Below are 25,135 nucleotides of genomic sequence, written 5' to 3' on the forward strand. Positions count from 1 at the left end.
CTTTAATGATAACTGCCATCTACTTGTTATACTTTTCCTGTGCTTTATTATTTCTCAATAAACTTTTGCTGTCACTGTGATAAAATTATATCTACAGAAGAATGTATATCCTGTATGGAAAATATGTGTGATAACCACAGGTACATAGTAAATACTGATTGGTTGAGCCATCTCATGGCCATTTCCAGAGACATAAAAATACTGTGTGTCTGGATAGAACCAGATTCCTATTGATGTCAAAGCCTGCTACTTTTCAGGAACCTCTGAGGTTGTCTAGAGCGGTCAGCCTTTTCATTTTGAAGACACAGCAAAAGCTAAGTTTCTGTGAATTATCCACATCGAATATTGAAATAGAAATGTGCAGAGGCCTAAAACATTAGGTATAATTCAGTGTATTTATAAGATAGTTTTCAGTCCCACTTTTGGGAGTAATTAAAAATTTATAGCCAGCGTTCACTCATTCTTAACTCTTATATCTTTTCTCTTCCCCTTTCTCCCTTTCTGTTGGTGTATGTTATGATATAAAAGCCCTTGGCTCCATTCAAGTCGTTAGAGTTACTTTATAGAAAGCAATATGAAATTAGCCCAAGTGTAGCAGAAAAGGTGTGTAGCATGTGAGGTCCCCGTTTTGATCTCCATAAAAACATGTACATATAGACACGTGTGTATGTTCATGCATTCATATATACACATATATAAACATACACAACTATGTATTTTAAATATCCTACTGAGAACTGAGCAAAGGGAACATAAGGAAGCCCATGTGTAGATACAACGAGAGGTAAAATTAGAATTCTAAATTCAGACCTCCAAAGTGTTGTGGACCAAAACAAAAGAACTGTTGTTGCAAGTCTATGTGGCCAAAGAACACACATGTAGGTGCTATTCACTGTCCTCCTAGAAAGGGTTGGAGGTAGATTCGACCTGTGACCCACAGGCTCTGTGTGGGCCAAGATAGTTAACAATGTAATCCAACAAAGATCACAAATTTAAAACACAAAATTATTTTGTTATTGTTTTTTTATTATTGAAAACATTTTCACATAACATGTTTTCAAATAATTAAATTTTTATTGCAAATAGAGTTTTAAACACTTTATGCAAATCACAACTTCCCCTCTCCCAAGTCTTCCTAGATCCTTCTGACCCCTCCACCCACACAAATCCGCACCCACTTTCTCTCATTAGGAAACAGAGAACTTAAAAACAAAAAAAAGCAAGCAGGCAACTAAAAAAATAAAACAAATAGAAAAACAAAAATACCCAAACCAGAATAGGATAAAATAAACAGACAGGAAAAGAGAACAAAGAAAAAGCACAAGAAATGCATCCAGATGTAGACACACACACACACACACACACACACACACACAGATGTTAACTTTCTAGATCTTCAGGGAAGGTATTTAAACAGTTTTAGCATGTGATTCTATGACTCACTGAATGTGTGCTCTGCTGTTTGACAGGGCCCATACCCACTCAAGGAGGAAGCTGACGCAGATCTCATCAATGCAGGTAAATTCACTTCAGTTTTTTTTCCCACCATTTTCTTTTGCTAGTTTTATGCCAAATACCAGCAACAATTTGATTGGAGTTCTTTGTCTTTCTTGGAGAGACTTCATCATATTTACAACAAAGGAGGGACGTGACTCTTCTAGTGTTTGAGGTCACACTCATCCAGTCTCAGCTGTGATAGAGGAGGAAGTGTAATGGCAGAACCTCGTAAATAGAGAGCACACCCTTACATGGTGTTATTGAGATGAGTTCAGAGATAGGCAATTTACAAACCTTTGGGCAGTATAAAGGAAACTCAGAAATGATGAGGAATGCCTACTGTGGGTTATCCTTAAAGGGTAGTGGCAGGAAAGAGCCACCCAACAGAAAGTGCGGCATTGGGTTAAAAACGACCACCAAATTACAGTGACCTTGGTGGACCGAAGATATCCTCTGGGTCTCCTACTTGGGCCCTTATTGGCCACCCCCAAGTGGAAATGTGTCAGGCTTCCGTGGATAGAGGAAGTGGAGTGGATGCGCAGTACTAGGCTGGTGCACTGGGGTTTTGATTGTAGGTAGTGTGTACCGTTCTGTACTCATTACCATGAGAGGGTCCTCTGCAGAGGGCGTTGCCTAAGTCTCTACCAGGCCACTGAGTTTGTGCTGAGGATGTGAACTGAAGACAAGTAGAGTTTCTTTGAGTTGGGGACTCTCACTGTATTCTCCTCTGCTCATGTCTTCACATGCTTTGTCTTTTATTATCAGCCTGTTACTTGACAGGGACATGAGGTATATTAGCAACCTAGAGAATGAACAGGTCAGGCCTTTGGCAACTGTCACGATGCATGAGGTAACACTGCTTTTCCGTTGGCCTTCGGCTCATCCTTGAAATGGAGCTGCTCTTAAGAAGTTAATTTCTGTCCTAGGAGGATTTTCAGTGCCTTCTTTGTTAATTCTGCCCCCACAGAAGTATTGTTCTTACTTCGCACTCAGAAATAGTATGTAACTCTCAGAAGTAATGTGAGCCGAACATAAAGGCCAGCTGTCAAACTGATGTCTGATGCTCAGGATTTTGTGGAGTTATGCACATTTGGGTTGAGTGTCTGAATTAGCTAACACAGCTCAACTCTGAAAGACCCAGTGTGATAATTTGATGACATTTAACCAACGCTGTACTTGAATTGTACCAAATCCTTTAGCAGGAGCTCACTGATCTGTGAAAATATTTGCTGCTTGCTTTGACTAATTTATTATGTTAGTTGGTTATTTGCAAAAATGAATAACTCCATTTCTGAAGCCCTCGGCTTTGCTGTTGTAAAATCTGTTTTCTTTTCAGTCGCTTTGTTGAACCTGGAGGGCTTCCTACATTATAAAGTTTTAAAGTAGCTCTGTCCCAAGGGAGTTACCAGTTTTCTAGTTCTGAAATACCACTGTAATCCTGAAGTGCCCAAGATCAACTCATCAGAGTCTGGGCTCCCAGTGTCTTGTTCCTGCTCCATGACTCTGTCAGACACTGAGTTACACCTGCTGAAAAGGCAGGTTTAGAGAGGCGCAGATGGCAGCCAGTAGGTATGGTGGGAATCTGGCGCAAACCTACAGTAGCTGTGAAGTTTCTAGTAATTCCCATGCTTCTGCTCTTCTTTCTTTAACTATGAGCCCTGCATGCTTCCCTATGGGTGCTGTTCTCTTCTAATATACAAGTTATGCTCTTAACGACATACCATTCCTGGAAACAATCACCTTGCACATCCTGTGGCCTGTGTGAGCCCCGCTGTGTAATTTCTACACTGGCCATTTTCAAAAGGCTCTTGGGGACATTTGACACCGTCTGGGAATATGTTTTGACTGTTACATCTGGGAGAGAGCACTACTGGCGTCTAGCAGGTAGAGAGAGGCCAAGGATGCTACCAAACATCCTGTAACAACTAGAACAGCCTCCCCAAAGTTCACTCTGCTTTTGAGGGCTCTGCCACTTGTGGAGCATCTCAGGCTGGTATACTGAAGTATAGGCAACTCTACACTGAGTGTCTATTGGGCTCTCTCTGCTTAGGACCACTCTTTTATTCCTGTAGCCTTTGCACTTACTGTGTGTTCTCTAGTCTTCACTTCATTTTCATCCCCATCTCTATCTACCATCAGAATATCTTATAGCAACCCCTCACGTGTGGTGTATTCCACCTCCTCTCATCCTTCCACAGGACAGAAATGTTCCTTCCCCTGCTATCGGCTGTCTTTCTCCTAAGCACCGGCCATTTTACCTTGTAACTATTTCTCTCTTTTTGCTGTACTCTGAGCTCCTTTTCCCCCTTAGGGTAGTAGTTCTTCAAATCTCCATATCCACAGTGACAGCATGACCCACGGCTGTTAGATCTCAGCTCCTACTACCCACGTACTGTATTAGAAACTGGGCAAGTTCGAGGAGGGGGCAGTCTGTGTATGTAGAAGCCCTCCATGGGAGTCTGACAGGTATTTGTGTTTGAGAACCGATAGTTGAATTTTGTTTGCAGCTTTGTTCGGGGCTCAAAATAGTCATTTACTCCTCACTATTGAATTGTGAACCAAAGGACTAGGCGAGGATAGAGTGAATGGACTCTCCTGACAAAGCTGTGTGAGAAGACTTAGATGCGCACATGGAAACAGGTTGTTTGTCGATAGCTCTGTATGTGCATTACTGCGTTCTGTTGCTGTCTTCTCTCCCCCTCTCTCTTCTCTCTGTCGCCCCTATCATCCGCATCCACTGCTCCCCCTCCCCCAGACTCAGGACTTTCGATTTTGTTTCATGATCTGTTTAATTAAATCAGGGTCATGTGTGTGACCATGAGATTGGAAGTGTCCATTGGAGCCTGGTGGAGTCAGCAGTGAATACACAACAGAAGGCAGTGACTCCCTGTCTCCTTGAATCCATCAGTAGCAGATAGTTCAGTAACGAGCTTTGGGCTTTGTGAGCCCCTTCCTATCCATACCTGACCGTTGACAGGGCCATGCTTCTCAGTATAGGAACTGAGCAGCTGCTGAGGGTTCGTGGTTACAATGGCTGTGTCTTATCTATAGGATATTTCTTTTTGCAGCCCTCTTTCCTGTCTTCCTGCTTTTACATTCTTTCTGCTCCCTCCTCTGCAGTGTTCCCAGAGCCTGAGAAGTAAGGCTGTATACTTCACCTTGCTCTCTTTCAAATTCATGACCTTGTTTTCTTTAACTGTGTTTTGTGTGTGTGTGTGTGTGTGTGTGTGTGTGTGTGTGTGTGTATTCCTGAGTCTATAAATACAACCTGGTTAATCTGAATAATGCTGCTGGTATGTATGTTTTCAGGGCTGACCTTTGGATTGGATAGCCTGTTGGCATGCTTACAGCAATTATAAATGAATAAAAGTCAAGCTAGTGAAGTGGCTCATGGGCAGAGATGCTTAGGAACAGGCCTGACCAGAGTTCAATCCCTAGGTCCCACAGGAAGGCAAGAGAGAAATGAGTCCTGAGAATCATACTGTGAACACACACACACACACACACACAACACATACACATTCTCAAAATCAAATAACATAAATAAAAATGTGTGCGAGTAGCTATTTTAAAAGAATATAACCATGCTTTAGAAGACACATGAACATACATATACACAAAATAAACTGTATAAATAAAAGAAGTTAAGTTTGCTTCAGATGAGAGCAATTTATAAGACTACCTTAGAAGGGGCCTGGGTCCGTTCCCATGAGAGTTCTTCTCAGGGCTATTAAATAAGATTATGCTTTGTACAGCCTTTAGCCAGCCAGAACTCTCCTCATTCATCTCAGGATTTCCTACAACGTGCTAATAATTCTAATACTACTGCTAATAATTATTGTGAACACTCTCCCCCATGTATCGCCAGTGGAAAATGATTTTTGGACGCCATTGTGATTTAGTACTGAGAAAACAAAGACTTGGTGTGGTATGTTTATGTCTCTTTCATGCCCTCTACAGTTTTCCTCCATGACTCTCCACCTCACACAACTGACGAGGAGGACCTGACTGTGACAGATGGGGAAGTTGTGTTTGGATGAGGTCTGCCTGTTTTGTGCATGTCCTAAAGCTTAGGGCTCATCAGGCTGGCTGGGAGGCTGACTTTGTAAGGCGGTCGTTGGTCCTATGCAGTTATCCCTGGAGGGGCGGCAGCCCTGCCTCTTTGTCTAAGTGGTTGGTAGAGGGCAGTAATAATCGTGACAGTTGATCTTGTGGGGCTACTGCTCTGTGCCAGGCTCTGAATGAGAGCTTCACATGCATTATCTCACTAAATCCTCTAAGTCTTGTGTGCTGTCTAAAAGCCACTTCTGACCACGTCAGAAAAGTGTTCCCCAAAGTGTTTCAGTTTTATGGTACTTTGGAGGAGGAGAAAATGTTTCCATTATTTAGAGTCAAACTCCCCCGGGCCATAAATATTTCAGTATGATATAAATAGGCTTACTTTATTCCCATACTTGAGCTGAAGTGGGGGATATTGACAAAAGCATTAGCTTTCAGCAGTCCTTGAGAAGTAGGCAGAGTGGCTGTGGTGCACAGCTAGGGAAGGCCAGACCTCTTGTGGCCCTGATGCATCTGCGAGCTTTTCCTGTATTCTGACCTCCACCAAAGCCTTTCTTCCTCTTCTTGACTACCTTACTTCATCAGAGGAGAGGATGGAGTGTTCTGAGACAGCTGACTTTCTTCAGTCAGATGGCATTTAAGCACTTTGCCAATGGAGACCATATGATGTTCTGAAACCCTGGAGCAAAGAGAAACTCGATCACACAAGATGGGCAGCTTGGGTCTGAGCAAGGCACTTGTAGTGTAGCTAGTGTGCTAACTGCATGGACGAGGTCTCAGTCTGTAGTCCTAGCTAGCCTGGTCTTTGCTATATAGACTTTGGTGGGCCTTCTGCCTTAGCCTCCTGAGTTCTGGGATTACAGGCATGTGCTGCCACACCCAGCCAAATGGGAAGGTTTGTTTTTTTTCTTTTCCAAGCTCTGAACTTTTATACCAATGTGTAATTTTTTTAGAAGTCTTTGCAAGAAAGTTTCTAGGAAATTAGTATTAAATGTGTTCGCAAGTATTCTCTGATTTCATGAAAGTAGGTGATTGGAAAGAAATTCCCAGCTCATAGGAGCTAGAGAAAAAGATGGATGTGTGTATGTACTGGAATATAAGGGGGGGGGTTCAGGCTTAATGATGATAAGAAGTTAGGGAGGTCCTTTCTATATTCACGTATTTTAATTTTAGATTTTCTCTCCAGAATTATTAAGGTATAGTTGGCTTCTTAGTTAGGGTTACTATTGCTGTGATAAAATACCATGACCAATGCAACTTGAGGAGGAAAGGGTTTATTTGACTTATACTTCTGTATCACTACTATTCATCATCAAAGGAGGTCAGGACAGGAACTCAAGCAGGCCAGGAGCCTGGAGGCAGGAGCTGATGCAGAGGCCATGGAGGATGCTGCTTATTTGTTCCCCATGGTTTGCTCAGCACCACCAGCTCAGGGATGGTACCACCCACAATGGGCTGGGCCCTCCCCATCTATCATGATAAAAAAACATGCCCTACAGGCTTGTGTACAGCCATATCTTATGGAGGCATTTTCTCAATTAAGGCTCCCTCCTTTCTAGTGATTCTAGCTTGTGCCAAGTTGACTCAGAGCTAGCCAACACGGTTGGCAAGTTTAAGTAAGCATATATTCAATGTTTAACATTCGGTGTGTTGATCTGATGCGTGTCTATGTAGTGAAATGACTGATTGACATAATCAGGTTAATGACCATTCATTCGTCACCCCACAGCTGCCGTCTGAGGCCTCCTTTCGGAACCTGTTTCAAATGTACAGTGTGGTACTGGTGCCTGTAGCCACCATGTTGCGTGTTAGATCCTCCGAGAGCTTTAGTCATTAACTGCAAGTTGCCATTGTTTAAAGCCGCAACGCTGAAGGGCATCATGTAGATCCCAGAGGGTGCTTTGCCGGTAGAGAATTTTCAAGCAGTAATCCCATAAATGCTGGTTCTTATCATATCTCAGGGACAGGGTTAAACACTGTCAGTGGCAAAATACACCTCTACTCAGGGTGGCCAGTTGCTACCTCACAAGCAAATGCATGTTGGTTGCACTGTAGAGTCTTGCAGAAGCAGACACAGTACAGACCTCTCTGCCCATCGTCATAATCTCAGAGATCTAATAGTTCTTCCCCACTTCCCTTCTTTCTTTTGTGTGTGCCTTTAGGAAAAGAAACAGTTACTGTTCTCCCAGGAGCCTCTTTCTTCTCCAGCGATGAATCATTCGCCATGATTAGAGGGTATGTAATAACGGAGCTCCTCATATTCACGTGGGATAGAGTGGGCTGACTCATCCCCTGAGCCTGTGAGCAAGACTCTGAGGCACAGTCCCATTTCCCACAGTCCCATTAAACGACCACGGTTTGTTCAGCTGCAAAAAGGCTGCGAAAGGATTCCCACTGAGGTTTGGGCATGGAAATCTCCACCCCAGTACTTTGAAAAGACCCCCTGCATGGAGTTTGCATCTTTGTGCCAGCTTGATTGAAATAGCATTATAAGGTATTCCCAACAGTTGCTTCAAACTGTGGGCTCATGTTGCAGCCGCTGTTTTGTCTTTGAAACAAGTTACACTCCCTCACTAAAGGAAACCAACTTCACTGTGCACACCTGTGTTTAGTTTGTTTCTGGAGACGATATAGGATATAATTTTTTTTTAAAGAACTCTTAGTGGTTATTTCTTTGTACCAGCTAAGAGCTGATCTATTTAGAAATCAATTGTAGGGAGTGGGAAAACAGATGCATTTCAAGCCTTAAGATTATTTTAATTGCTCATGCTTTCAAAGCAAAGGAGATGTATAGCTTGTGACGTTTGATTTATGCTTCTTGCTTCTTCCCCAGGGGACATGTCAATCTAACAATGTTAGGAGCCATGCAGGTTTCTAAATATGGTGACCTGGCCAACTGGATGATACCTGTAAGTAGACGTTTTTCCTTCTTCTGAATTACGTTGGGTCAGAATACTTTCACATTCAGAAAGACCCTCCAGTTGTTGTGAGGGTACAACATAATCATCAACAATGAATAAAGACATTCTTTTCTTGGTGGACTCAATTTGGTTGAGACAAGGTCTTAATCTCTCATCCAGGCTGGCCCTGAATTCATACTTTGGCTTCGGCTTCCTTAGGCTGGGACCACAGATATGAGCCACCATTCTTTGCCCCAAAACGCTTCAGCAGTCCCACAAAGTACTCAGGGTTTACTGTGTCTTTGGGGCTAGTGACCAGAGGCTTTTCCTTAGAGGAACAGTAGATTGAGAAAATGGATCGGTTATAATCTCATGAATATTAGAGCTGACAAACATGTATTACAAGCAAGATTTATAGCTGGAGAGAACGAGGATTGCTAATTTCAAATTTTGTTGATAGTATTTTAATTCTAGTTTTCCTATTTATAGTGATTAAACCTCCTTTCTTGATCGGTTGTATGACTCCTTAGTCACATGGTCTTCTGCTTAGGGAATTTAAAACCTGTGGTGGTTCAAGTCCGCTTGCAGAAGGCACAGGTTTTCACTGAGTGGTGCAGATCAAGGAGGAAGTCTCCACGTTAGCTTTGGAAAATGGCTTACAGGATTTCTTCCCTTTGATTTTGGGCATGAAAAGGCTGTTCCTGTGAGATTACATGGAGGAAGGGCAGCAGTGGACATGTGTTCCTGGAGGTAGAACACACTGTGGCTGCTGGCTCAGGGGTGTGTGTGTGTGTGTTTAAGGTTTTCTATGTGTTTATCTGTAGCACTAGCTAAATGGACTTTTTGTTAAGTAACTAATACCAGTGCTCTATGATAGTTTATTTTGAAGTCTCTTAGTTTTATTTCAAAGAAATTTTTGAACATGCTGGATTTGTATAATTGATACCTATGTTATAAATTGTGTTACATTGGCCTTGTTGATCTACTACTACCTGAAATACTAAAATCTAATAGTAATTAAAGCTCTGGATTTCAAATTGAATGCACATTGGAGTCATCTCAAAGGTTAAACCGTATCGAGGCTTGGGCTGGAGGGATGGCTCTAGGGTTAAGGGCACTTGCTGCTCTTCCAGAGGACCTGAGTTTGGTTCCCATCACCCAGGTAAGGTGGATCAGAACCAACTGTAACTCCACCTCCAGGGGATCTGTCACCCTCTTCTGGTCTCCACAGGTACATACACACATGTGGCATGCATGCATACAGACATTCACATAAAAGTAAAATCTTAAAAAACTGAGGCCAACTTTGCTTCTAGCCAAGCCTTTCAGCTTGATTCACCTCTGACATAGCCTGGGGATGGTGTGGTGTATAGCAACCTGAGTGATTCCAGCCTGTGACTAAGTTAGGAAATATGCATATTAAATAATTATCGCCCATTCATTCATCATTAAAATTTGGGGGAAGTAACATGGGTCCACCTGTAGTAACAGTTCTTAGAAGACTGTGGATTCTCTTGCTATCTGAGTTGTGCCAAGTCAGGTGTGGGTATCGTGATGACAGCTTTTGGAAACTGAGGAATCATGTCCCAACTATCACCCAGTGTATCACAGTGTCAAGTAATAGAGTGTGTGTGTTTTAGGATTGGAAACCAGAATATATACCTACCTGCAAATTTCATAAAAGGCCAAGGTGGGTAGGAGAAGGGACTTAGAAAAGCAAGCCTTGGGTTCTTTCACTGACAACATCAGTTTCAGTAGTCTAAAAAGTAGATATCAGACTACTTGATACCTTAAACTTTTTGCATTAAAGCATTTTTGTTTTGATATTAAGATGAGAGTTTGAAACTAGAGTGTGATTCTCCTAACGTTAGTAGTTGAGAAAAAGGACCCCTTGGTAAGACAAATCACAGTTGAAATCTGCTGTCATTTTTCAGCAGTATAACCTGATCAGCTGCCTGCTTTGGTTTTTCTGTAAAATAGGAATGATGTAACGATACCCACTCTATAGACTTATATGAAGGAACAGGGAAATACAGAGTAAATGTCACAGAGCCTGACTCAGTACGTGGCAAGTGAATGGGCTGTTACTTTAATAAGCTAAGAAGATGACCTGGGTAGAAGAGTTGGAATCCTAGCAGGGAAAGAATGAAAGCATTGGCCCCAGTAAGGAGGAGCAGCGATCTTCCTGTTTCTCTGTTTTTCCACGCTGTGGCTTTAAAGTCTGGCATGCACAAGGCTTCTGGATGGAGCCTGGTCAGCAGGAACCTCCCTTTGGAGAACTTGGGCATCAGTACACAGAGTCAAGACATGTGCTGTTTGTTTTTAATATGCTTTCACATGGAAGTTTTTACTGCCAATTATACATTGCCATTTAAAAAAATTCCAATATATATCTTTTTTTAAAAAATGCCTTCCTAAGATTTCAGTGAATGAATAATGCACCACTATTTATTGCTCTATCATTTTCTTCATATAATTTTGGAACTCACAAGTTGCAAAGGAATGGGCCCGTTAGAATGGTGCTGGGGACTGCTGGATCATCATGCAGTGACATTTGGTGAGCTGGAAAGCTAATCGTGCAAAGTCTTCTTTGATCTGGTCAAACATTTTTGGTCAGGGAAGTTGGCAGCATCATTTGTCTTTGACTTTTTTTTTTTAGCTGACAACCACTTCTTGAGCTCTTTGTATGTGGTGCACAGTATGTATTGTTATCCTCTGTGACTCACAGTCGTAAAGACCATAAGGTTTCCTTTTGAGATCAGTTTGTGCTCTGGCTCCACCCCTTACAAACGATAGGATCCGGAACACGTGCTTTCATTAGCAGTGAGCAATGGGAAATTTAGGAAGCACTAATGCCCTCCATGAACTGGCTCTCATGTCTGTCTTCTTTAATGTTGTGCTGCAAAATATGAAGGAGAGGTTAACTGACTCAAGAAAGACATTGCCACAGGAACGAGTAGAACCAGCTCAGCCTAGGTTCCGATCCACGGGCCAGACTTCAAATGCCTTCAGATACTTCTTGCTTTTGTTGCTCTGAGATAAGATGCATTCTGCCCTCCTTGTGTAGTTTTAGGAAGTGATCCGTTGCTATTTGTCTCAGGGATTTAGGTTGATTTATAAAGTATAGATACATTTTTATTACAAAATCTGACAGTCAAGACACTGGGAAGTTGAGCTTTATTACATCATTTTTCATTGACTTTTACCTGTTCGCCATGCGTAATAATTTTTTCATTGGCTGTGTGAGTCTCGAGCACTTAGCACCAAGGCACTGGTATCTATCATTACTGTGTCAGAGTATAATAAACGCTGAGGCTTTAAGACAAGAAAATGGTGCGGATGCTGTTTGCCTCATCCTTTAATGGCTTCTTGGTATGCAGTGTCGCTCTCGAGTACACAGATTTTTAACAGCTCTGCCCAGGGTATCCAAAAAGGGAAAATTTGACAACAGCAGTTCTCTCTTTCCCGTCCCCTGATCAGCATGGTGATGGTGAAACCCCAGGCGAGCTAAGAAAACGTGGACTGAAGTGCAGCTGACAGAATTTACATTTGGGTCTGCTCTGGTGCCTTCCTGATGCCTATTTTTGGAAAACAGCTGGAGTAGATTATTGGCTTATGAAGGGACACAGATGTGGATGATCACCTAGGAGAGCGGGTTGTTGAAAGCATAAAATAGCTGCCCGGAGAGTGGAGCTGTGTAATAGGTGTGTTACCAGACACAGAGGCCCTCGCTGTGCACATGGAGATGTGTGGCATGGACATTCCTAAGGCAGAGGAGACGTGCACGTTTTGATGCTTGCCTTCCTCTCATATTTTTCAGTCTTTGTGCATTTGAGAAGCATAGACTGAAATATTACACATATACGTACACATATACATATTCATATACATATACACACATTTGTGTGTGTGTGTGTGTGTGTGTGTGTGTGTGTGTGTATGCATTTTCTGACTTTCTGTGCCAATTAGAAACTTGATGCTCTCATAATTTACACAGCATGGGAGTGTAGTGCCCCAAGGCTTTCTTCCTTGATTATACTTTACTTTCTGAGGCAGGGCCTCTCACTGCAGCCACAGCTTCTCAGTCTCATTGGTCTAGCTAACCAGTGAGCCTTGGGTATCGCCATGGCTGGGGTTACAGACAGGCTCACACACTCACATGCCTGGAAGTGGATGCTGAGGGTCTGAACACTGTTTCTTTCCATTGTGTGATCAGTACTTCATCCACCAAACCATCGTGCCAGCCCTGTGAGTTATTTATAACAGCACTTTACTTGGGTACCATGCTTGTTTATACAAAAATAATTTTGTCTGTGTGTGTGTGTCTAGAAAATATTTTTTTAAAAAGTTCCTTTCTTAAATTCAATAGAAGCCCCTTTTAAGAATTTCAATACTTTGTGTGTCTTCTAGTGTTAGAAGACAGGCTCCTTTGCATAGAGGGAAGTCTGTTCCTCTTTCCTCTCATCCTCTTCCATCTTTCTCATTTTTACCCTCCTTCCTCTCCCCTCTTCTTTTTATGTAGAGAAGCGAAACAGTGAACGTGATGTTCGCAATAATATGTTTGGCTAATGATGCATTCCCATGACTGTAACAGCCCCTTCTCATTAAACAGCCCGCTTAAAAGGAGAAAAGCATTGGAAGTGATAAATGAGACCTCCCAGACACCCATTATTAGTAATATGACGACTAATGGTTCTGCCGGGATGACTTAGCAGGGAGCAAAACCACAGGGCTAATGGCAGTGCGACCCTGCAGCTAAAGGCTAATGACTCTCGGATGCTGAATTTTATTAAATCACTGAATTTGACATTCCCACTTGGTGAAATTGTCACTTCCTACTTTAGTCTTTTGGTATAGAGGCCATCTTGATCAACGCTTTCTGTTTTTTAGAAAGTAGTATTTATAATGTGGAAACATCTAGTTAAAAATTTTCCACACTGTCTCTGAAATATACCTCTCAGACTTTCTTAATGTAAGGATTGTTATATAGGTCACAATCCTGTTATCCCACCTGCCTGTAAGGAATTAAGGAATCGATTCTCTAATGTTCAGTTATAGAGGGACAGAAAGACGTATTGAGTGTAGAGAGCTGAAGTGACCAAACCCATGTTGCAAAACTGGTTCTTATCTACTTGACTCTGTGAGCTGAGTGTCCAGCCTCGGAGTCTGATGTTAGCCTTGATGCTGATGCTCTTAGCAGTACAGGAGGATGCATCCAATGTGCTCTCCCAGTGCACAGAACCCTCCATCTTCTTTGAAGCCCATGGAGAGGTATCTATCGCTGAAGTCACTGAACCTTCTAGTCCCGAACTCTTTATTTTTAACACGTGATGGAGAGAATAACATTTGCTGAGTAGATTTCATTGGCGCATTTTAAAAAATTACTTATTTGTAGTTTCTGAGGGTTGTCCTGGATGTTTTGTGTGTTCCTTGTATGTGTCTGATGCTGGCAGAGGCCAGAAGAGAGCATCAGATGCCCTGGAACTGGAGTTATATGGAGTTGCTAGTAGTCACATGGGTGCTGGAAATCAAACCTAGATGCACTGAAGAACAACCAGTGCTCTTAACCTCCGAGCCATCACCCTGAGCCTGGAGCATTTCCCTCTGTGTATTATGCATTTTATTAGCAGTGTGGAGGGAGTTGTGAGCAACACCAATAGCGTCTTCCACCTTACAGAGTACTATTTCTAGGATGAAGACAGTAAATGAGGAGGAGGAAAAAGGAGAGTTCTGTTGATGTGGTCCAGAGCACTAAGCACTACATGTGTTCACTAGGAACAGTTTTGTCATAGTCTCCTTGGCCAAAAGCATGGTACTATCTGTCTCTTACAGGAGATTACCCAGGTCTGCTCAGCCTATTCATGTCTCATTTTATTTTCATTACACTTGTATTTCATTACATTCTCTTATAGATCTTTGCCAATATTCTGAGCTAGATATTGCGTTTAAGTTTCCAACTAGCTTGATAATATACGAGAAAACTGCTTACTATTGATCTTATGCTTCACTAAATTCTTATAGCTGCCATATTTTTGTACTAGTCTACATAGTTATCTTCAAATAGGATTCTTCTCATGCAGTTATCTTGTCTTTATTTAATATAACATCTAAAATATTATGAGTGATTAATAATGATAAAGATTTTACTTTAATGGAACAATTCAGACTTTTAACTTGTAGTGTACTTGAGGTTTTCCTTTTATTTTTTTTTAAATTAATTTCTAAGAATTTGTTTTTTTCCTGAACTCGGGACCTCTGGAAGAGCAGTCAGTGCTCTTAACCACTAGCCATCTCTTCAGCCTCCGTGTTTTGAATATTTTAACAGTCCTTCAACTACAGAGAACAATTAATGAATAAAATCAAGTATGTATTAGATTATCCAAATATAGCTATGTGAATACCAATTTTAAAATATGGTTTTGGTGGATATACCTGATTCCTGACTTTGTTGCAGTTGAACATGCATCAAGCATAAACTTCAGTTTTTGACATGTTTTAGCTTTCCATTGTCTGTATTTTTGTTGTAATGTAGAACATTTCAAAATAATCGAAAACTGAAAAGTTAATCTGTAAATGAGCAGAAGTAGCTACCTTAAAATTTTTTTGTCTTCTTTTCTCCCCACACTATATGAGAAGTGCACTGTGGCCCCCACAGGTTTGTGACAGCTGACATGTTTCTACCCTGAACAGAGCTACTGCTCACAGGTATCGTTTTGAAGGGAATTTAATTTTCCCAGGTCACGGCTTTCAGGTTGGTGCAAGCTGCATGGTTTGTTTGTAAGGACATAGGAAAGTTTGATAATTTGCATCCTGAAGAACCTAACTTTATTTTTAGAAACTATCCAAGCTGAAGCTACGTAGGACGTTTCCAGCCTTACTGTCTGCCTCTTAACTAAATGAATTAACACCATCCAACAGATTAGAAACACTAAGAAAGAAAAATAATGCAATAAGTCCAACGTAATGGGTTCTTTAAAATAAGAAGCATCTCGTCTTCTGTGGGGATTCAGTTACTTCTCTCTGGAGGTTGAAGGGATTTCATCCCATCTTCTTCTCTCTGACTTGTTTTATAGCCTTAGGTAACTTATTAACTTTCCCATATGTTTTCATTATTAATAAAAAAATGAGTATTCCAAGTACTATTTATTGTTTTCTTTTATTTTTTGTGATTATAATTACATTTCCTTCTAATAGGGAATTACCTTTGTAAAATAAAGATTATTGAATGATGTACAATATGAACAAAATAAATCATAACAGTAAAATAAATTAGGATACAAAAGAGAGAAACCGTTTATTTTTTGTTGTACAGCAGGTACACTCATGTATCTTTTTAAAATACTGATAATAGTGTAGTTCATTTTAGAAGGTCTTGATTATGGTTTGGTTTCCAAAAGCGTTTTCAGAATTTTAGATGCCTAGCATTGGGACAAGCTGATCAAAAGGACAATGATTTGGATGGCAAAATTTCCTACAAAGATGAAAAGAAAAAAAATCAAAACTCAGAGCTCATATATGCAGTTCTCGGAATCATCTGTTAATGTTTATTGAGGAACTACCCCAGTGAATGCTGGCAGCCACTCTATTGTTAAATGTTAGCTTCTGCCAAGGAATAAAGTCTAGCTCTTGCCAGAGAATAGATCTTATCTTAGTAGACAGCATAGATTAACTGTCACAAATGTGCTTGTTCTTAAGAGTCAGATTTTCTAAAGCCATCAGAAGAGTCATCAGGAGAGCCTCCTAGAGGGGAAAATTTAAGCCCCCAATTTCTGTTTTGTTTTCCATTTGGTGGGAAAACAAACAGAACCCCAGGAACATATAATGTATGGCATTTTAGTTTTTAAGAAAATTTTACCCAATTCCTCTCCCATTTCCTCTTCTCAAATGAGAAAGGAAGCCCCCTCCCCCACCCTTCACATCAAGTCTATACACATCCTCTTCCACTGAAGCCAGAAAAGACAGTCCATTTAAGGGGGCTCAGGATTCACAGACAGGCAGACAGGCAACAGACTCAGCAACAGCTCTTGCTCCAGTTGTTTGTGGGACCCACATGAAGACCATCTTGCTCATCCACTACATATGTGTACGGAGCCTAGGCCCAGGCTATGCTGTCTCTTTGATTGGTGATTCAGTTTCTGGGAGCTTGGAAAGGTCCAGGACTTGTTGTGAGGGGGTACTGGGAAAAGAGGTAGGGCTGATAGTGGGTTGTAAAGGGAATAAATAAATAATAATATAAAGGGAATAAGTAAATAAATAGCTCAGTGGGTTAAAAAAAAGTGGAGCTGGCAGCTTAGCTGCTCACTTAAAGCGGAATAATAAGGCATAACTTGCTAGAACTCTTAAGCATTTCTTGGCTCAAAGACCTGGGATTCAGTCTGTCTTTGTAGAATGTTGATAACTCCAAGAATAGTGACCATGGCTTTATCATAGTAACTTGTACTTGGCTCAAAGCAGATACTCATTTACATTAGATAGGAAAAATGTTGTATAAAAAGGGATATAATTCTCAAGGAAAATATACACTTGCATATAACCAAAAAAGACATTTTTGAAAATTATGGTAATTCTAGATTTACAGAAGAGCATCAGAGATAGTCTAGAGTTTGCTCTTATTACAGTCAGATACTGCCATGGCTTCTGCTGTATTGGTCAGCACTGAGAAGCACACATTGATTCATTTCTGTTATAGAGATATGACCTATGTGTAGATGTCATGTCCCCCTGCGCCCTCATTAGTTTCCTCCTTCTGTTTAAGATCCCATTCAGGGTACTATGTTGTATTTTATTCTTATTTAATTTTAAATAGAGTAATGCCCTAGAATGTTCATTGGTTATCTTGTAGTGTTCTTTGGTCCATGACAGTTTCTGTCATTCCTCATTTCATAACTTTTCCTGTCTTGAGAAATACTGACCCAGGTGTGCTGTAGAATGATCCCAGAAAGAGTTTGTCTGATATTCTTATTGTACCTCATCACATATTAGAGTAGAATCGTAGTCCTCAAAGGAAGCGGTGGACCACTGGGAGGTTGACTAATGACAGCTAAACTACAGTTAGATTGTAGTGAGAAAAATCTTAAGCTATTCACAGACCTGTGTCTCTATAGAGCAATATTACACTATACTCACAAAGCTAGGAAGGATTTTGAAAGTTTTTGTCCTAAAAGGAAAAAAAGAAGATGAATGTTTGAGAAGACAGACATGCTTACACGGATTTAGACATATGATATGGATATGATTTTAAACATCATGTTATTCCCATTGATATATACAACTTGATTGTGTTTAGTTTTGTTTGGTGGCAGAGTCTTACTACACAGCCCTATTTTGTCTGGAACTCATTTTGTGGATGAGGTTGACCTGAAACTTACAGTCAACTTCCGCCTGTCTCTTAACTGCTGGGATTAGAGTCATGTGCCACTTGCCCAATTAAAAATAAGTACAGCTGATAAAAGGCACAATACTGGATAGGTAGAAGCAAATGGCATCCATGACACACTGTATTCGTTGTTTCTTGGTTTCCCAGGGTTGTTCACTATTAAATACAATTTTCCCCCTTTCCTGCCTTATTCTCTAAAAGCAGTTCAGGGCACCTAGCCCCTTTCCAGAGTCAAAGGAGAGTAAGTGCTACCTTTTGAGGGGAAGGTATAATCATAAGAAAAACATATACAGATTCTCTAAATCATTTGGAATTTCCTGGTAGGAATGTCGCCTATTGATGGCAAGCCCTTTCTATCTGTACCCAAAGTTAGGCTGGTTAGATATCACAGGGTTTCCAGAGAAGGAGTCATGATTAGGTGGAAATTGCTTAAATAGAACTGTCCTCTTGGGGGAAGACTAGGGCTGGGTACCAATAGCCAATGACTAAGGTATCAGTACCAATAATTTACTCAATTACACCTACATAGTGAGACTTTCACAAAAGTCCTAGAGGGTGAGGTCTGAGAGAGGGATATAGAATACAGCCATGAAGGAGGTATACCTGGCACAGAGTCTCTGTACTGTATGTGCCATGCCGAGCTCTGGGCATCCCTTCCATTGGGTATATCCTTGATAACAAACAACAGTTAGTCAGATGCTTTCCAGGATTCATTGTCCTGCTCTAGTCAGTTACTAAACCTGAGATGGGGTTGTGGGAGCTGCTGATGCCATAGGTGGGGCATCAGAAATGTGGGGAGCTACTATTTGCAATAATTGTCCTTTGAGGAATGAGAAGGTCATTCTTGTGGAGCTAAGTCCCTTGCCTGTGAGTCTACACTGACACAAGATGTTTAAAGTCAGAAGCGTATTCAATCGGTGAGCACAAGATGGCTTGTGATAAAATACTGTGGTACTTATGTTCTTGCTTTATGTGCTCTAAGTAGCCTCACTGGGAGCTCTTTCAGTTTGGCTCGCACTTGGATCCCTTTGGTACGCTTGCATTCTTTTTCACTTTTCACTGAGTGCTTCCTCATGTTCTGGTACTACACATGATTCTCATTGAACAGTCATTATTTCTTCAAGTGGTCTGGTCTCTCGTATTGAAAGAGTGGCATTTAGAAACTAAGATGTGGGTGCTTGCTGTGTATGCTGCTGCCAGGTCCAGGTTTTCACTGCTTGTAGGCCTTCAGTTCACAGACCTGTATGAATATCTCAGCCTCATGTGAAGGGTTTGGAAGAATAAGAACAGCATCCCACTTTCAACCTAGTCACTGAGGGGGAATGCCCATGCCTCTCATTTCTCAAAGCAGTCCTTTGAACCAGTCTTAGTATTTAACCAGTCTTTGTATTTATTCCTACTTCCTTCTGCCTGCTTTGAAGACGAGCCAATTTTAGTTTACAGCAGCACTCTTGATCCAAATGCAGAACATGGATGTTTGATTTCCAAGAGTGGCCATTGCCTGTGGTGTCAGGACCTCTGGCCCTTTCCACATAAATTTAGGACTTCGATATTCTTAATATTGCAATAAAAGGAAGGGTCACAGTTATGACCATGGCTGTAAGCACGACCCTTCTGCTCTGGAGTTCTGGAAGCTCCGACATCCTACACTGTGAATCTGTGCAGTGATACTCAGGCCTATGGTTCCCTGAGTATCAGAAATGGGGCTTTCTCAGTCACCTGAGTCAGACCTACCTCCCATGTAGCAAGCACTCTTCACAAAGTGAAGAAATAAAAAATGAAACCTGAAATAAAAAATAAAACAAACACAGACAAACAAACAACAAAAAAACCCAAGACTTTCTAACAGTAGCCTGAGACCAGTTTGCCATGGATGTTCCTAACCAACCACTCCCAGCTGGTTCTTCACCATCCCCAGTCAGGACATAAGCTGACTTATAAGGTATAAGCTGAGGTATAAGCGGAGGACTTATAATTAATGTAGACTCAAAATGATCTTGTCTTCTTACATAGCCTTTCCTTGCTTGATAGAGAACTCACATTAAGTGTCTACAACAGGCTTTTTCATAATTGCTCTTAGTGGGCTTAAAAGAAAAAAACCCTTAAATCATCTATCTTATTTTTTTTATCCTTTCTGCTGTGGATTAAAAAAAATGCCACCGTTGCTAGCTTCCGTGTATTCTTCAGTAATGTTCTTTCAGTCACCATGCCTCTCACTGTAAATGTCCCATCCAGCTGTCAGAAATGGCAGTGTAATTACAATAATTCTGTAATGTGCTCTTCGGAGCTTTGCAGGTGGTGGGAGGTGATGGTGAAGGATGTGTACCTCTGCCACGGCTCAGGTTCTCACTCCCTCTTGGAGAACAGTTCTGAGCTTGGCTGTTTCAGATTCCAAAAGACGTAGTCCTAATTTAATACTCGATGCTGATGGGCTGTTGACGAGATAGGTGTATCCTCATACATGCAACGGAAAACGATTATTTGTGTTTTTGCTGTTGTTTTGTAGGGATTATCCAGGGACGTTAAGACTTTGAAATAACTCTGTGATGGAGACAGGTCTTTTACTCCCTGCACTCTCAAACCATTAGACTGTATACTTGAGCCCGGCACAAAGAATTTATGCCTTTGTAGGTCACAGTTGGTCCTATGTGAACAATTTCATATTATTCTAGCACATTCCCCTTGGTGCTCCAATGTAGGGAAAAATACTAATCCTTGGATTTTAAGTATGTTCTGAAACCTGTGTTCAAATTCCTCACACCGAAGCCTTTGAAGGCAGCCAGGCAGAGAAGGTGCACATAAAGCCTCTCAAGTGATGTTGATTTTCATCTTTGCTGTGTTATGATTAGACTCGATGAAAACCAAAACTACAGCTTTAGGCTGAGCTCAACATAATCAGAGTTTTTTCTCAGGCCCATTTTGTGAGTTCAGAGAAGAGATCAGACAGCCTATCTGTGACTTTGTGACAAAGAAGTTAACCTCTGTAATGTGCCTCCTTTATAATGGCAACAACCAAAGGAACACATCCATTGTACTTTAGGAAAAGAAGGGCATTGTTCTGTAGTTTCATATAACAAGTGCATATTAACTCCCCATACCCAGGTCTGCTTGAGGGCCTTGATAGAATCAGTGATGGTCAATGCTAAATGTATTGGGCTTTTTGTTCATCAGGAGTGATGTTTCCTACGAACACTGTAGAAGCATTTCTGACTGGTATTTACACTTTTATGAAATGAGAGATTCATTGTGGTTAATTCCAGGAACAGAACTCACTTTTCATGTTTGAAGTTAATTGATTTCTTTAGAATCAAGCCTATTACATTTCTGACATGTTCTAGCCTACATAATAATTTATTATGGATTACCTCATAAATGAATGAAGATCCTGATCATGGTTTTTAAAAGCATCTTTCGTTTACCATAGGAATTTTGTTCTCTTGGGGCTCACTTTCAAATAAACAGTATCTTGAGGAAACATGTGTTTTTGTCCCTATAGTTTTGTTATAAAGTGTTAGAAACATTTTCTGTTGAGACTAAATTTTTGTTTTCAGAAATTCGGCCTGAAACTAGAAAATACATGTGATTGTAAATTATTCTGTATAGCTATCAAGTATAGTTTTAAAGTTGATACATGATTCTTATTCTATAATTCTATCCATTATGATGGAGTTTATTCCTTGTACTTCTAGGGAAAATAAAGTTTACTCTTTGAATATTTTAAAGAAAATAGTGACAGTGTTAAGGCTTTAGAATTTGCACTGTTGATCTCTTTCTATCCCAGGAACAAAGGAGGGCATTTGGGAACTCTGAGGTGTTCAAAGCAAGGAATTCTGTATGCCCAGAGATGAGAGAGACCGCCAGATAGATCTGAGGCAGAGGCGTCATTCATGGCCAGAGCCCGAGTTATCATGTTTCTTAAGCTCTGTTTCCTTGGTCAACTTGTAAATGACTCTTTCCTCTATTGAAAAAATAAACAACAAATTTGATATATTTTGGATGTTTATGAAATCACATGTACTTAGAACTGAGCCCTGAGGAGTTATTATATAAAAAAGTTATTAATCCCTTATTGGGGCCTAGGAGAGAACCCTTCATTTGACCACCACACTAAGATGCTTTGGGGTGAGGATGGCAGAAAGGAGCCCCAAAAGGGGCCGGAGGATCCAGGCAACGCTCATGCTATGGAAACTTTCGAATGTATAGTTCCAAACAATTGGTGTAACACTGTAAAATGCCTAGGAATGTAAGCTCCTGAATCAGACAACTTCTAGGTAGCTCATTGGGTCCAGGTCTCTCTGCAAAGACACAGGCTAGGAAGGTACCAGGTTCAAACTCTGAGGACTAAATCCAGAGGAGTCCAGGATAGGTTATAACTGACAAAACAGGTTCTTGCAAGAACAGGAATAAAAGTGCTTATTAAAATGAAATGTCAAGTTTATTGCATTTTGCTTTTGGAAAGGCCACTCTGTGATGGATAACTGATATTTACATTGCATAAGCTATTTTACCTGCCTAGCAAAAGAGAATATAATTATATTTCCAGTCTGGTACTAGTTCATTTACATGATGAATTCACTTGTCCTGGGAAATGGAATTAAATCAATGAAAGGAAAGTTGCCATCTTTTGGGGGTTTCGAAAACTAACTTTAATGCAAAAAGGAAAGCGTTCTGCTATAACTTTGTTGTAAACTAAGGCAAACTGTAAATCTTCGTTGTCCCTAAAGAAAGAGAGTTGTAGCCTGTTTTCTTTGTGTTTCAACAAATGTTAGCATTTAACCATCTTACATTGCCTCTCTCCTGCTTTAGCAGGGAGCATGCTAAGGAGAACTTTTCTTCCCTTGAGCCTTGTTTAATAATGGGGAAGACAGAAATAAAGAGTCTTATATTTGGATTGAGGTGGGTACTTCGTGTTCTGGTGTTTAATACTGAGCAGCAAATGCCAGTTTTATTAATAAATCGCCCCACAGCCATCTTTTCCTTACACTTACCATGGGTTCACGGTTCCTACTGTGGCACATGCCACCATTTAAAAATGCTACAAGACTGTTTCTATAGATGACTAAACGGTTTCTCACTTCATACCAGAATATGGAACAGTAACAATTCAGAAATGATCCGTTGCTATTTATGGCCTAATGAAAAAGATGGTGTCATGAATAATTTTCAACATGTTTTGTATTTTATTTAAAGCATATTTTGCAGTACTTCCCAAAATATTCCAACTCCTTGTAAAGTCATCAAAAATTACAAGGTTGTGTTTAGAGCTTGACTTACTATTTCCTTTTGCATATAATTTAACATTTGTAGTTCGCCACATTGACATCCTCAATGTTAACAATTTAATAGTTTTACTTTTTAAAAAAAATTCCAGCATTAGGAAATAGAATCAAAGCAAATGAAATACATTGAAAATGTTGATTTTTAATTAAATTCTATACTCTAGAATTTTATTGAAAATGCTAATGGCCTTGTATTTCTGATTTTAGTCTTGGTACTTGCATAACAGACCCTGAGTGGACAGTTATGGACTAAGGACCATAGTTGGAGCATTACCACTGTAGAAGTGTTGTGTGATTTGGTTGTATTGGAGAATATCACATTTCTAGCTCATTTTATTGCATTCTTTCTGTGCTTGATGTCAGGGTCAGCCCTTAAATGAAAAATGATGAGATGGCTTTAAGCTGAGCATCCAGCAATCATCTCCCCATTATGCCAGAGGGCATACAGTACAGATCTAAAGTTAAGCCATTCAAGAAATAAGTGTGTGCTGATGAGAGTTATAAAGAGGCTACACTGGGTGTCACCCTGCCCAGTTTTCACTCACGCCCACACCCTCTTCTTCATTACAGGGCTATTTTTCTACAAGTGTCATCTTTCTCTCATGATTTATTTAAAGGCCTATTTTTAGTTCCTTAATCTTCTCATTTATTTAGCTTTTTGTTGTCTGTGTTGAATAGGATATTGGTTTTGGTGGAAGAAGATGAGTGTGGAAGTGGCATCTGTATCCCTTTCCAGCTGTTCCCTTAGCAGATCCTTTCTGTTTGCTCCCCCGTTCATTCACGAGAAGCAATAGCAATAGAGGATGTGCTGGACATTTGGCTGGAGCAGTGAGCTATGGTTCCCAGCACAGCATCTGGAAGTTACCTTCCTCTTGCTCTGAAGAGCTTTGCTAACTCCCTTCCATTTGCTCCGTTAAGTAATTAGCTCTTGCTCTATACTGAGTTCTCTGCTGACTATCAATATGCTTGGCCAATACCACATCGATGGATCGGTCACGCTAGTTGCTGTATCAACTAAATCTTCCATCCTAAGCAGTTTGGGACCGTAAGCATTTACTCTCCATTGCTGTTGAACAGTGGGGTGTGGTTCTGAGTAAGTGGGCTTTGTTATGCATGGTTCTGTAAGGAGCTCATTCGTCGCCCATCATTTTGCTTTTTTACGCCCACACAGTAGAAGATAGAAGACTATGAAGGATTCATAAAAGACTTGTTAAGGGCCAGCACCTAGAAGTCACAAATATTTACCTCCTCTTTTTCTATTGTCTGGAATCCATGTTCCTTGCTCCACTTACCCGCAGTAGAGCTGGGGAATCAAGTTGGGTTGCACACGAATGCTGATAAACCGAGCTGAGGGAGAATGGCGAGCTTGCCTTGATAGCTGCTTATTTTTCTTCTTGTTCTTGCCAGGCTAGATAGAGCCACTTGTCTTTCTTCAGTCATTGATTCTGTTTCAAGAATCTTTTGGGAGTTCAGATGGTAGGAAACATCCTGTTTTTTTCTCTTTTCCAGTGTGTCGAGCATGCTAAAAGAGTTAGAGAACCAAATACCTGTAGATTTTACAGTTACTACTACAAACATGTTGATTTGGGAGCGCCGCTCTACAATTTTTCAGTATTGCCTTCTCCAAGTCGGGGTGAGGGTAACTTTACTGAAATCCCCTCTTGGTAAGATTGTTGTCACCTCTTCCCACCATCCCTTCTCCAGGCACAGTTACCACATGCATCCTCACTGTCCTGGTACAACGGGAACATACCTGTGCTGGTTGCTTCCCTCATCCAGATATTTGTCATGTAGGGGAAAAGGAGCCAGGAGGAAGGAAGGACAAAGCTGAAAATCTCAGTAACAGTAGAGTTACATACTGAAGGGACACAGGAAAAGGTCACTTAACTGTATGTTGGGGATAAGGAGAAGTGGGTTGTACCACTTTCAGAGAAGGAAAGCTTGTTGTTTGGTCTAAGGCATGTGTATGTATATATATATATATATATATATATATATATATATACATATATATACATATATAT

The 25,135-nt window shown here is 40.7% G+C and overlaps 1 protein-coding gene across 1 annotated transcript in view; it reads left to right on the forward strand.

Annotated features, from left to right (window-relative positions):
• Positions 1-25,135, forward strand: part of Oxct1 (3-oxoacid CoA-transferase 1) — a 120,632-nt gene that overhangs the window by 62,509 nt on the left and 32,988 nt on the right. The window contains exons 11-13 of the mRNA XM_028767552.1: positions 1,470-1,518; positions 7,719-7,791; positions 8,390-8,465. Coding sequence (XP_028623385.1) covers positions 1,470-1,518; positions 7,719-7,791; positions 8,390-8,465 — 198 coding nt within the window. The remainder of the gene's footprint in view (positions 1-1,469; positions 1,519-7,718; positions 7,792-8,389; positions 8,466-25,135) is intronic.

Source organism: Grammomys surdaster, unplaced genomic scaffold (genome assembly GCF_004785775.1).
Source record: "Grammomys surdaster isolate TR1022 unplaced genomic scaffold, NIH_TR_1.0 174, whole genome shotgun sequence".
In the NCBI taxonomy this organism is placed as follows: Eukaryota; Metazoa; Chordata; class Mammalia; order Rodentia; family Muridae; genus Grammomys; species Grammomys surdaster.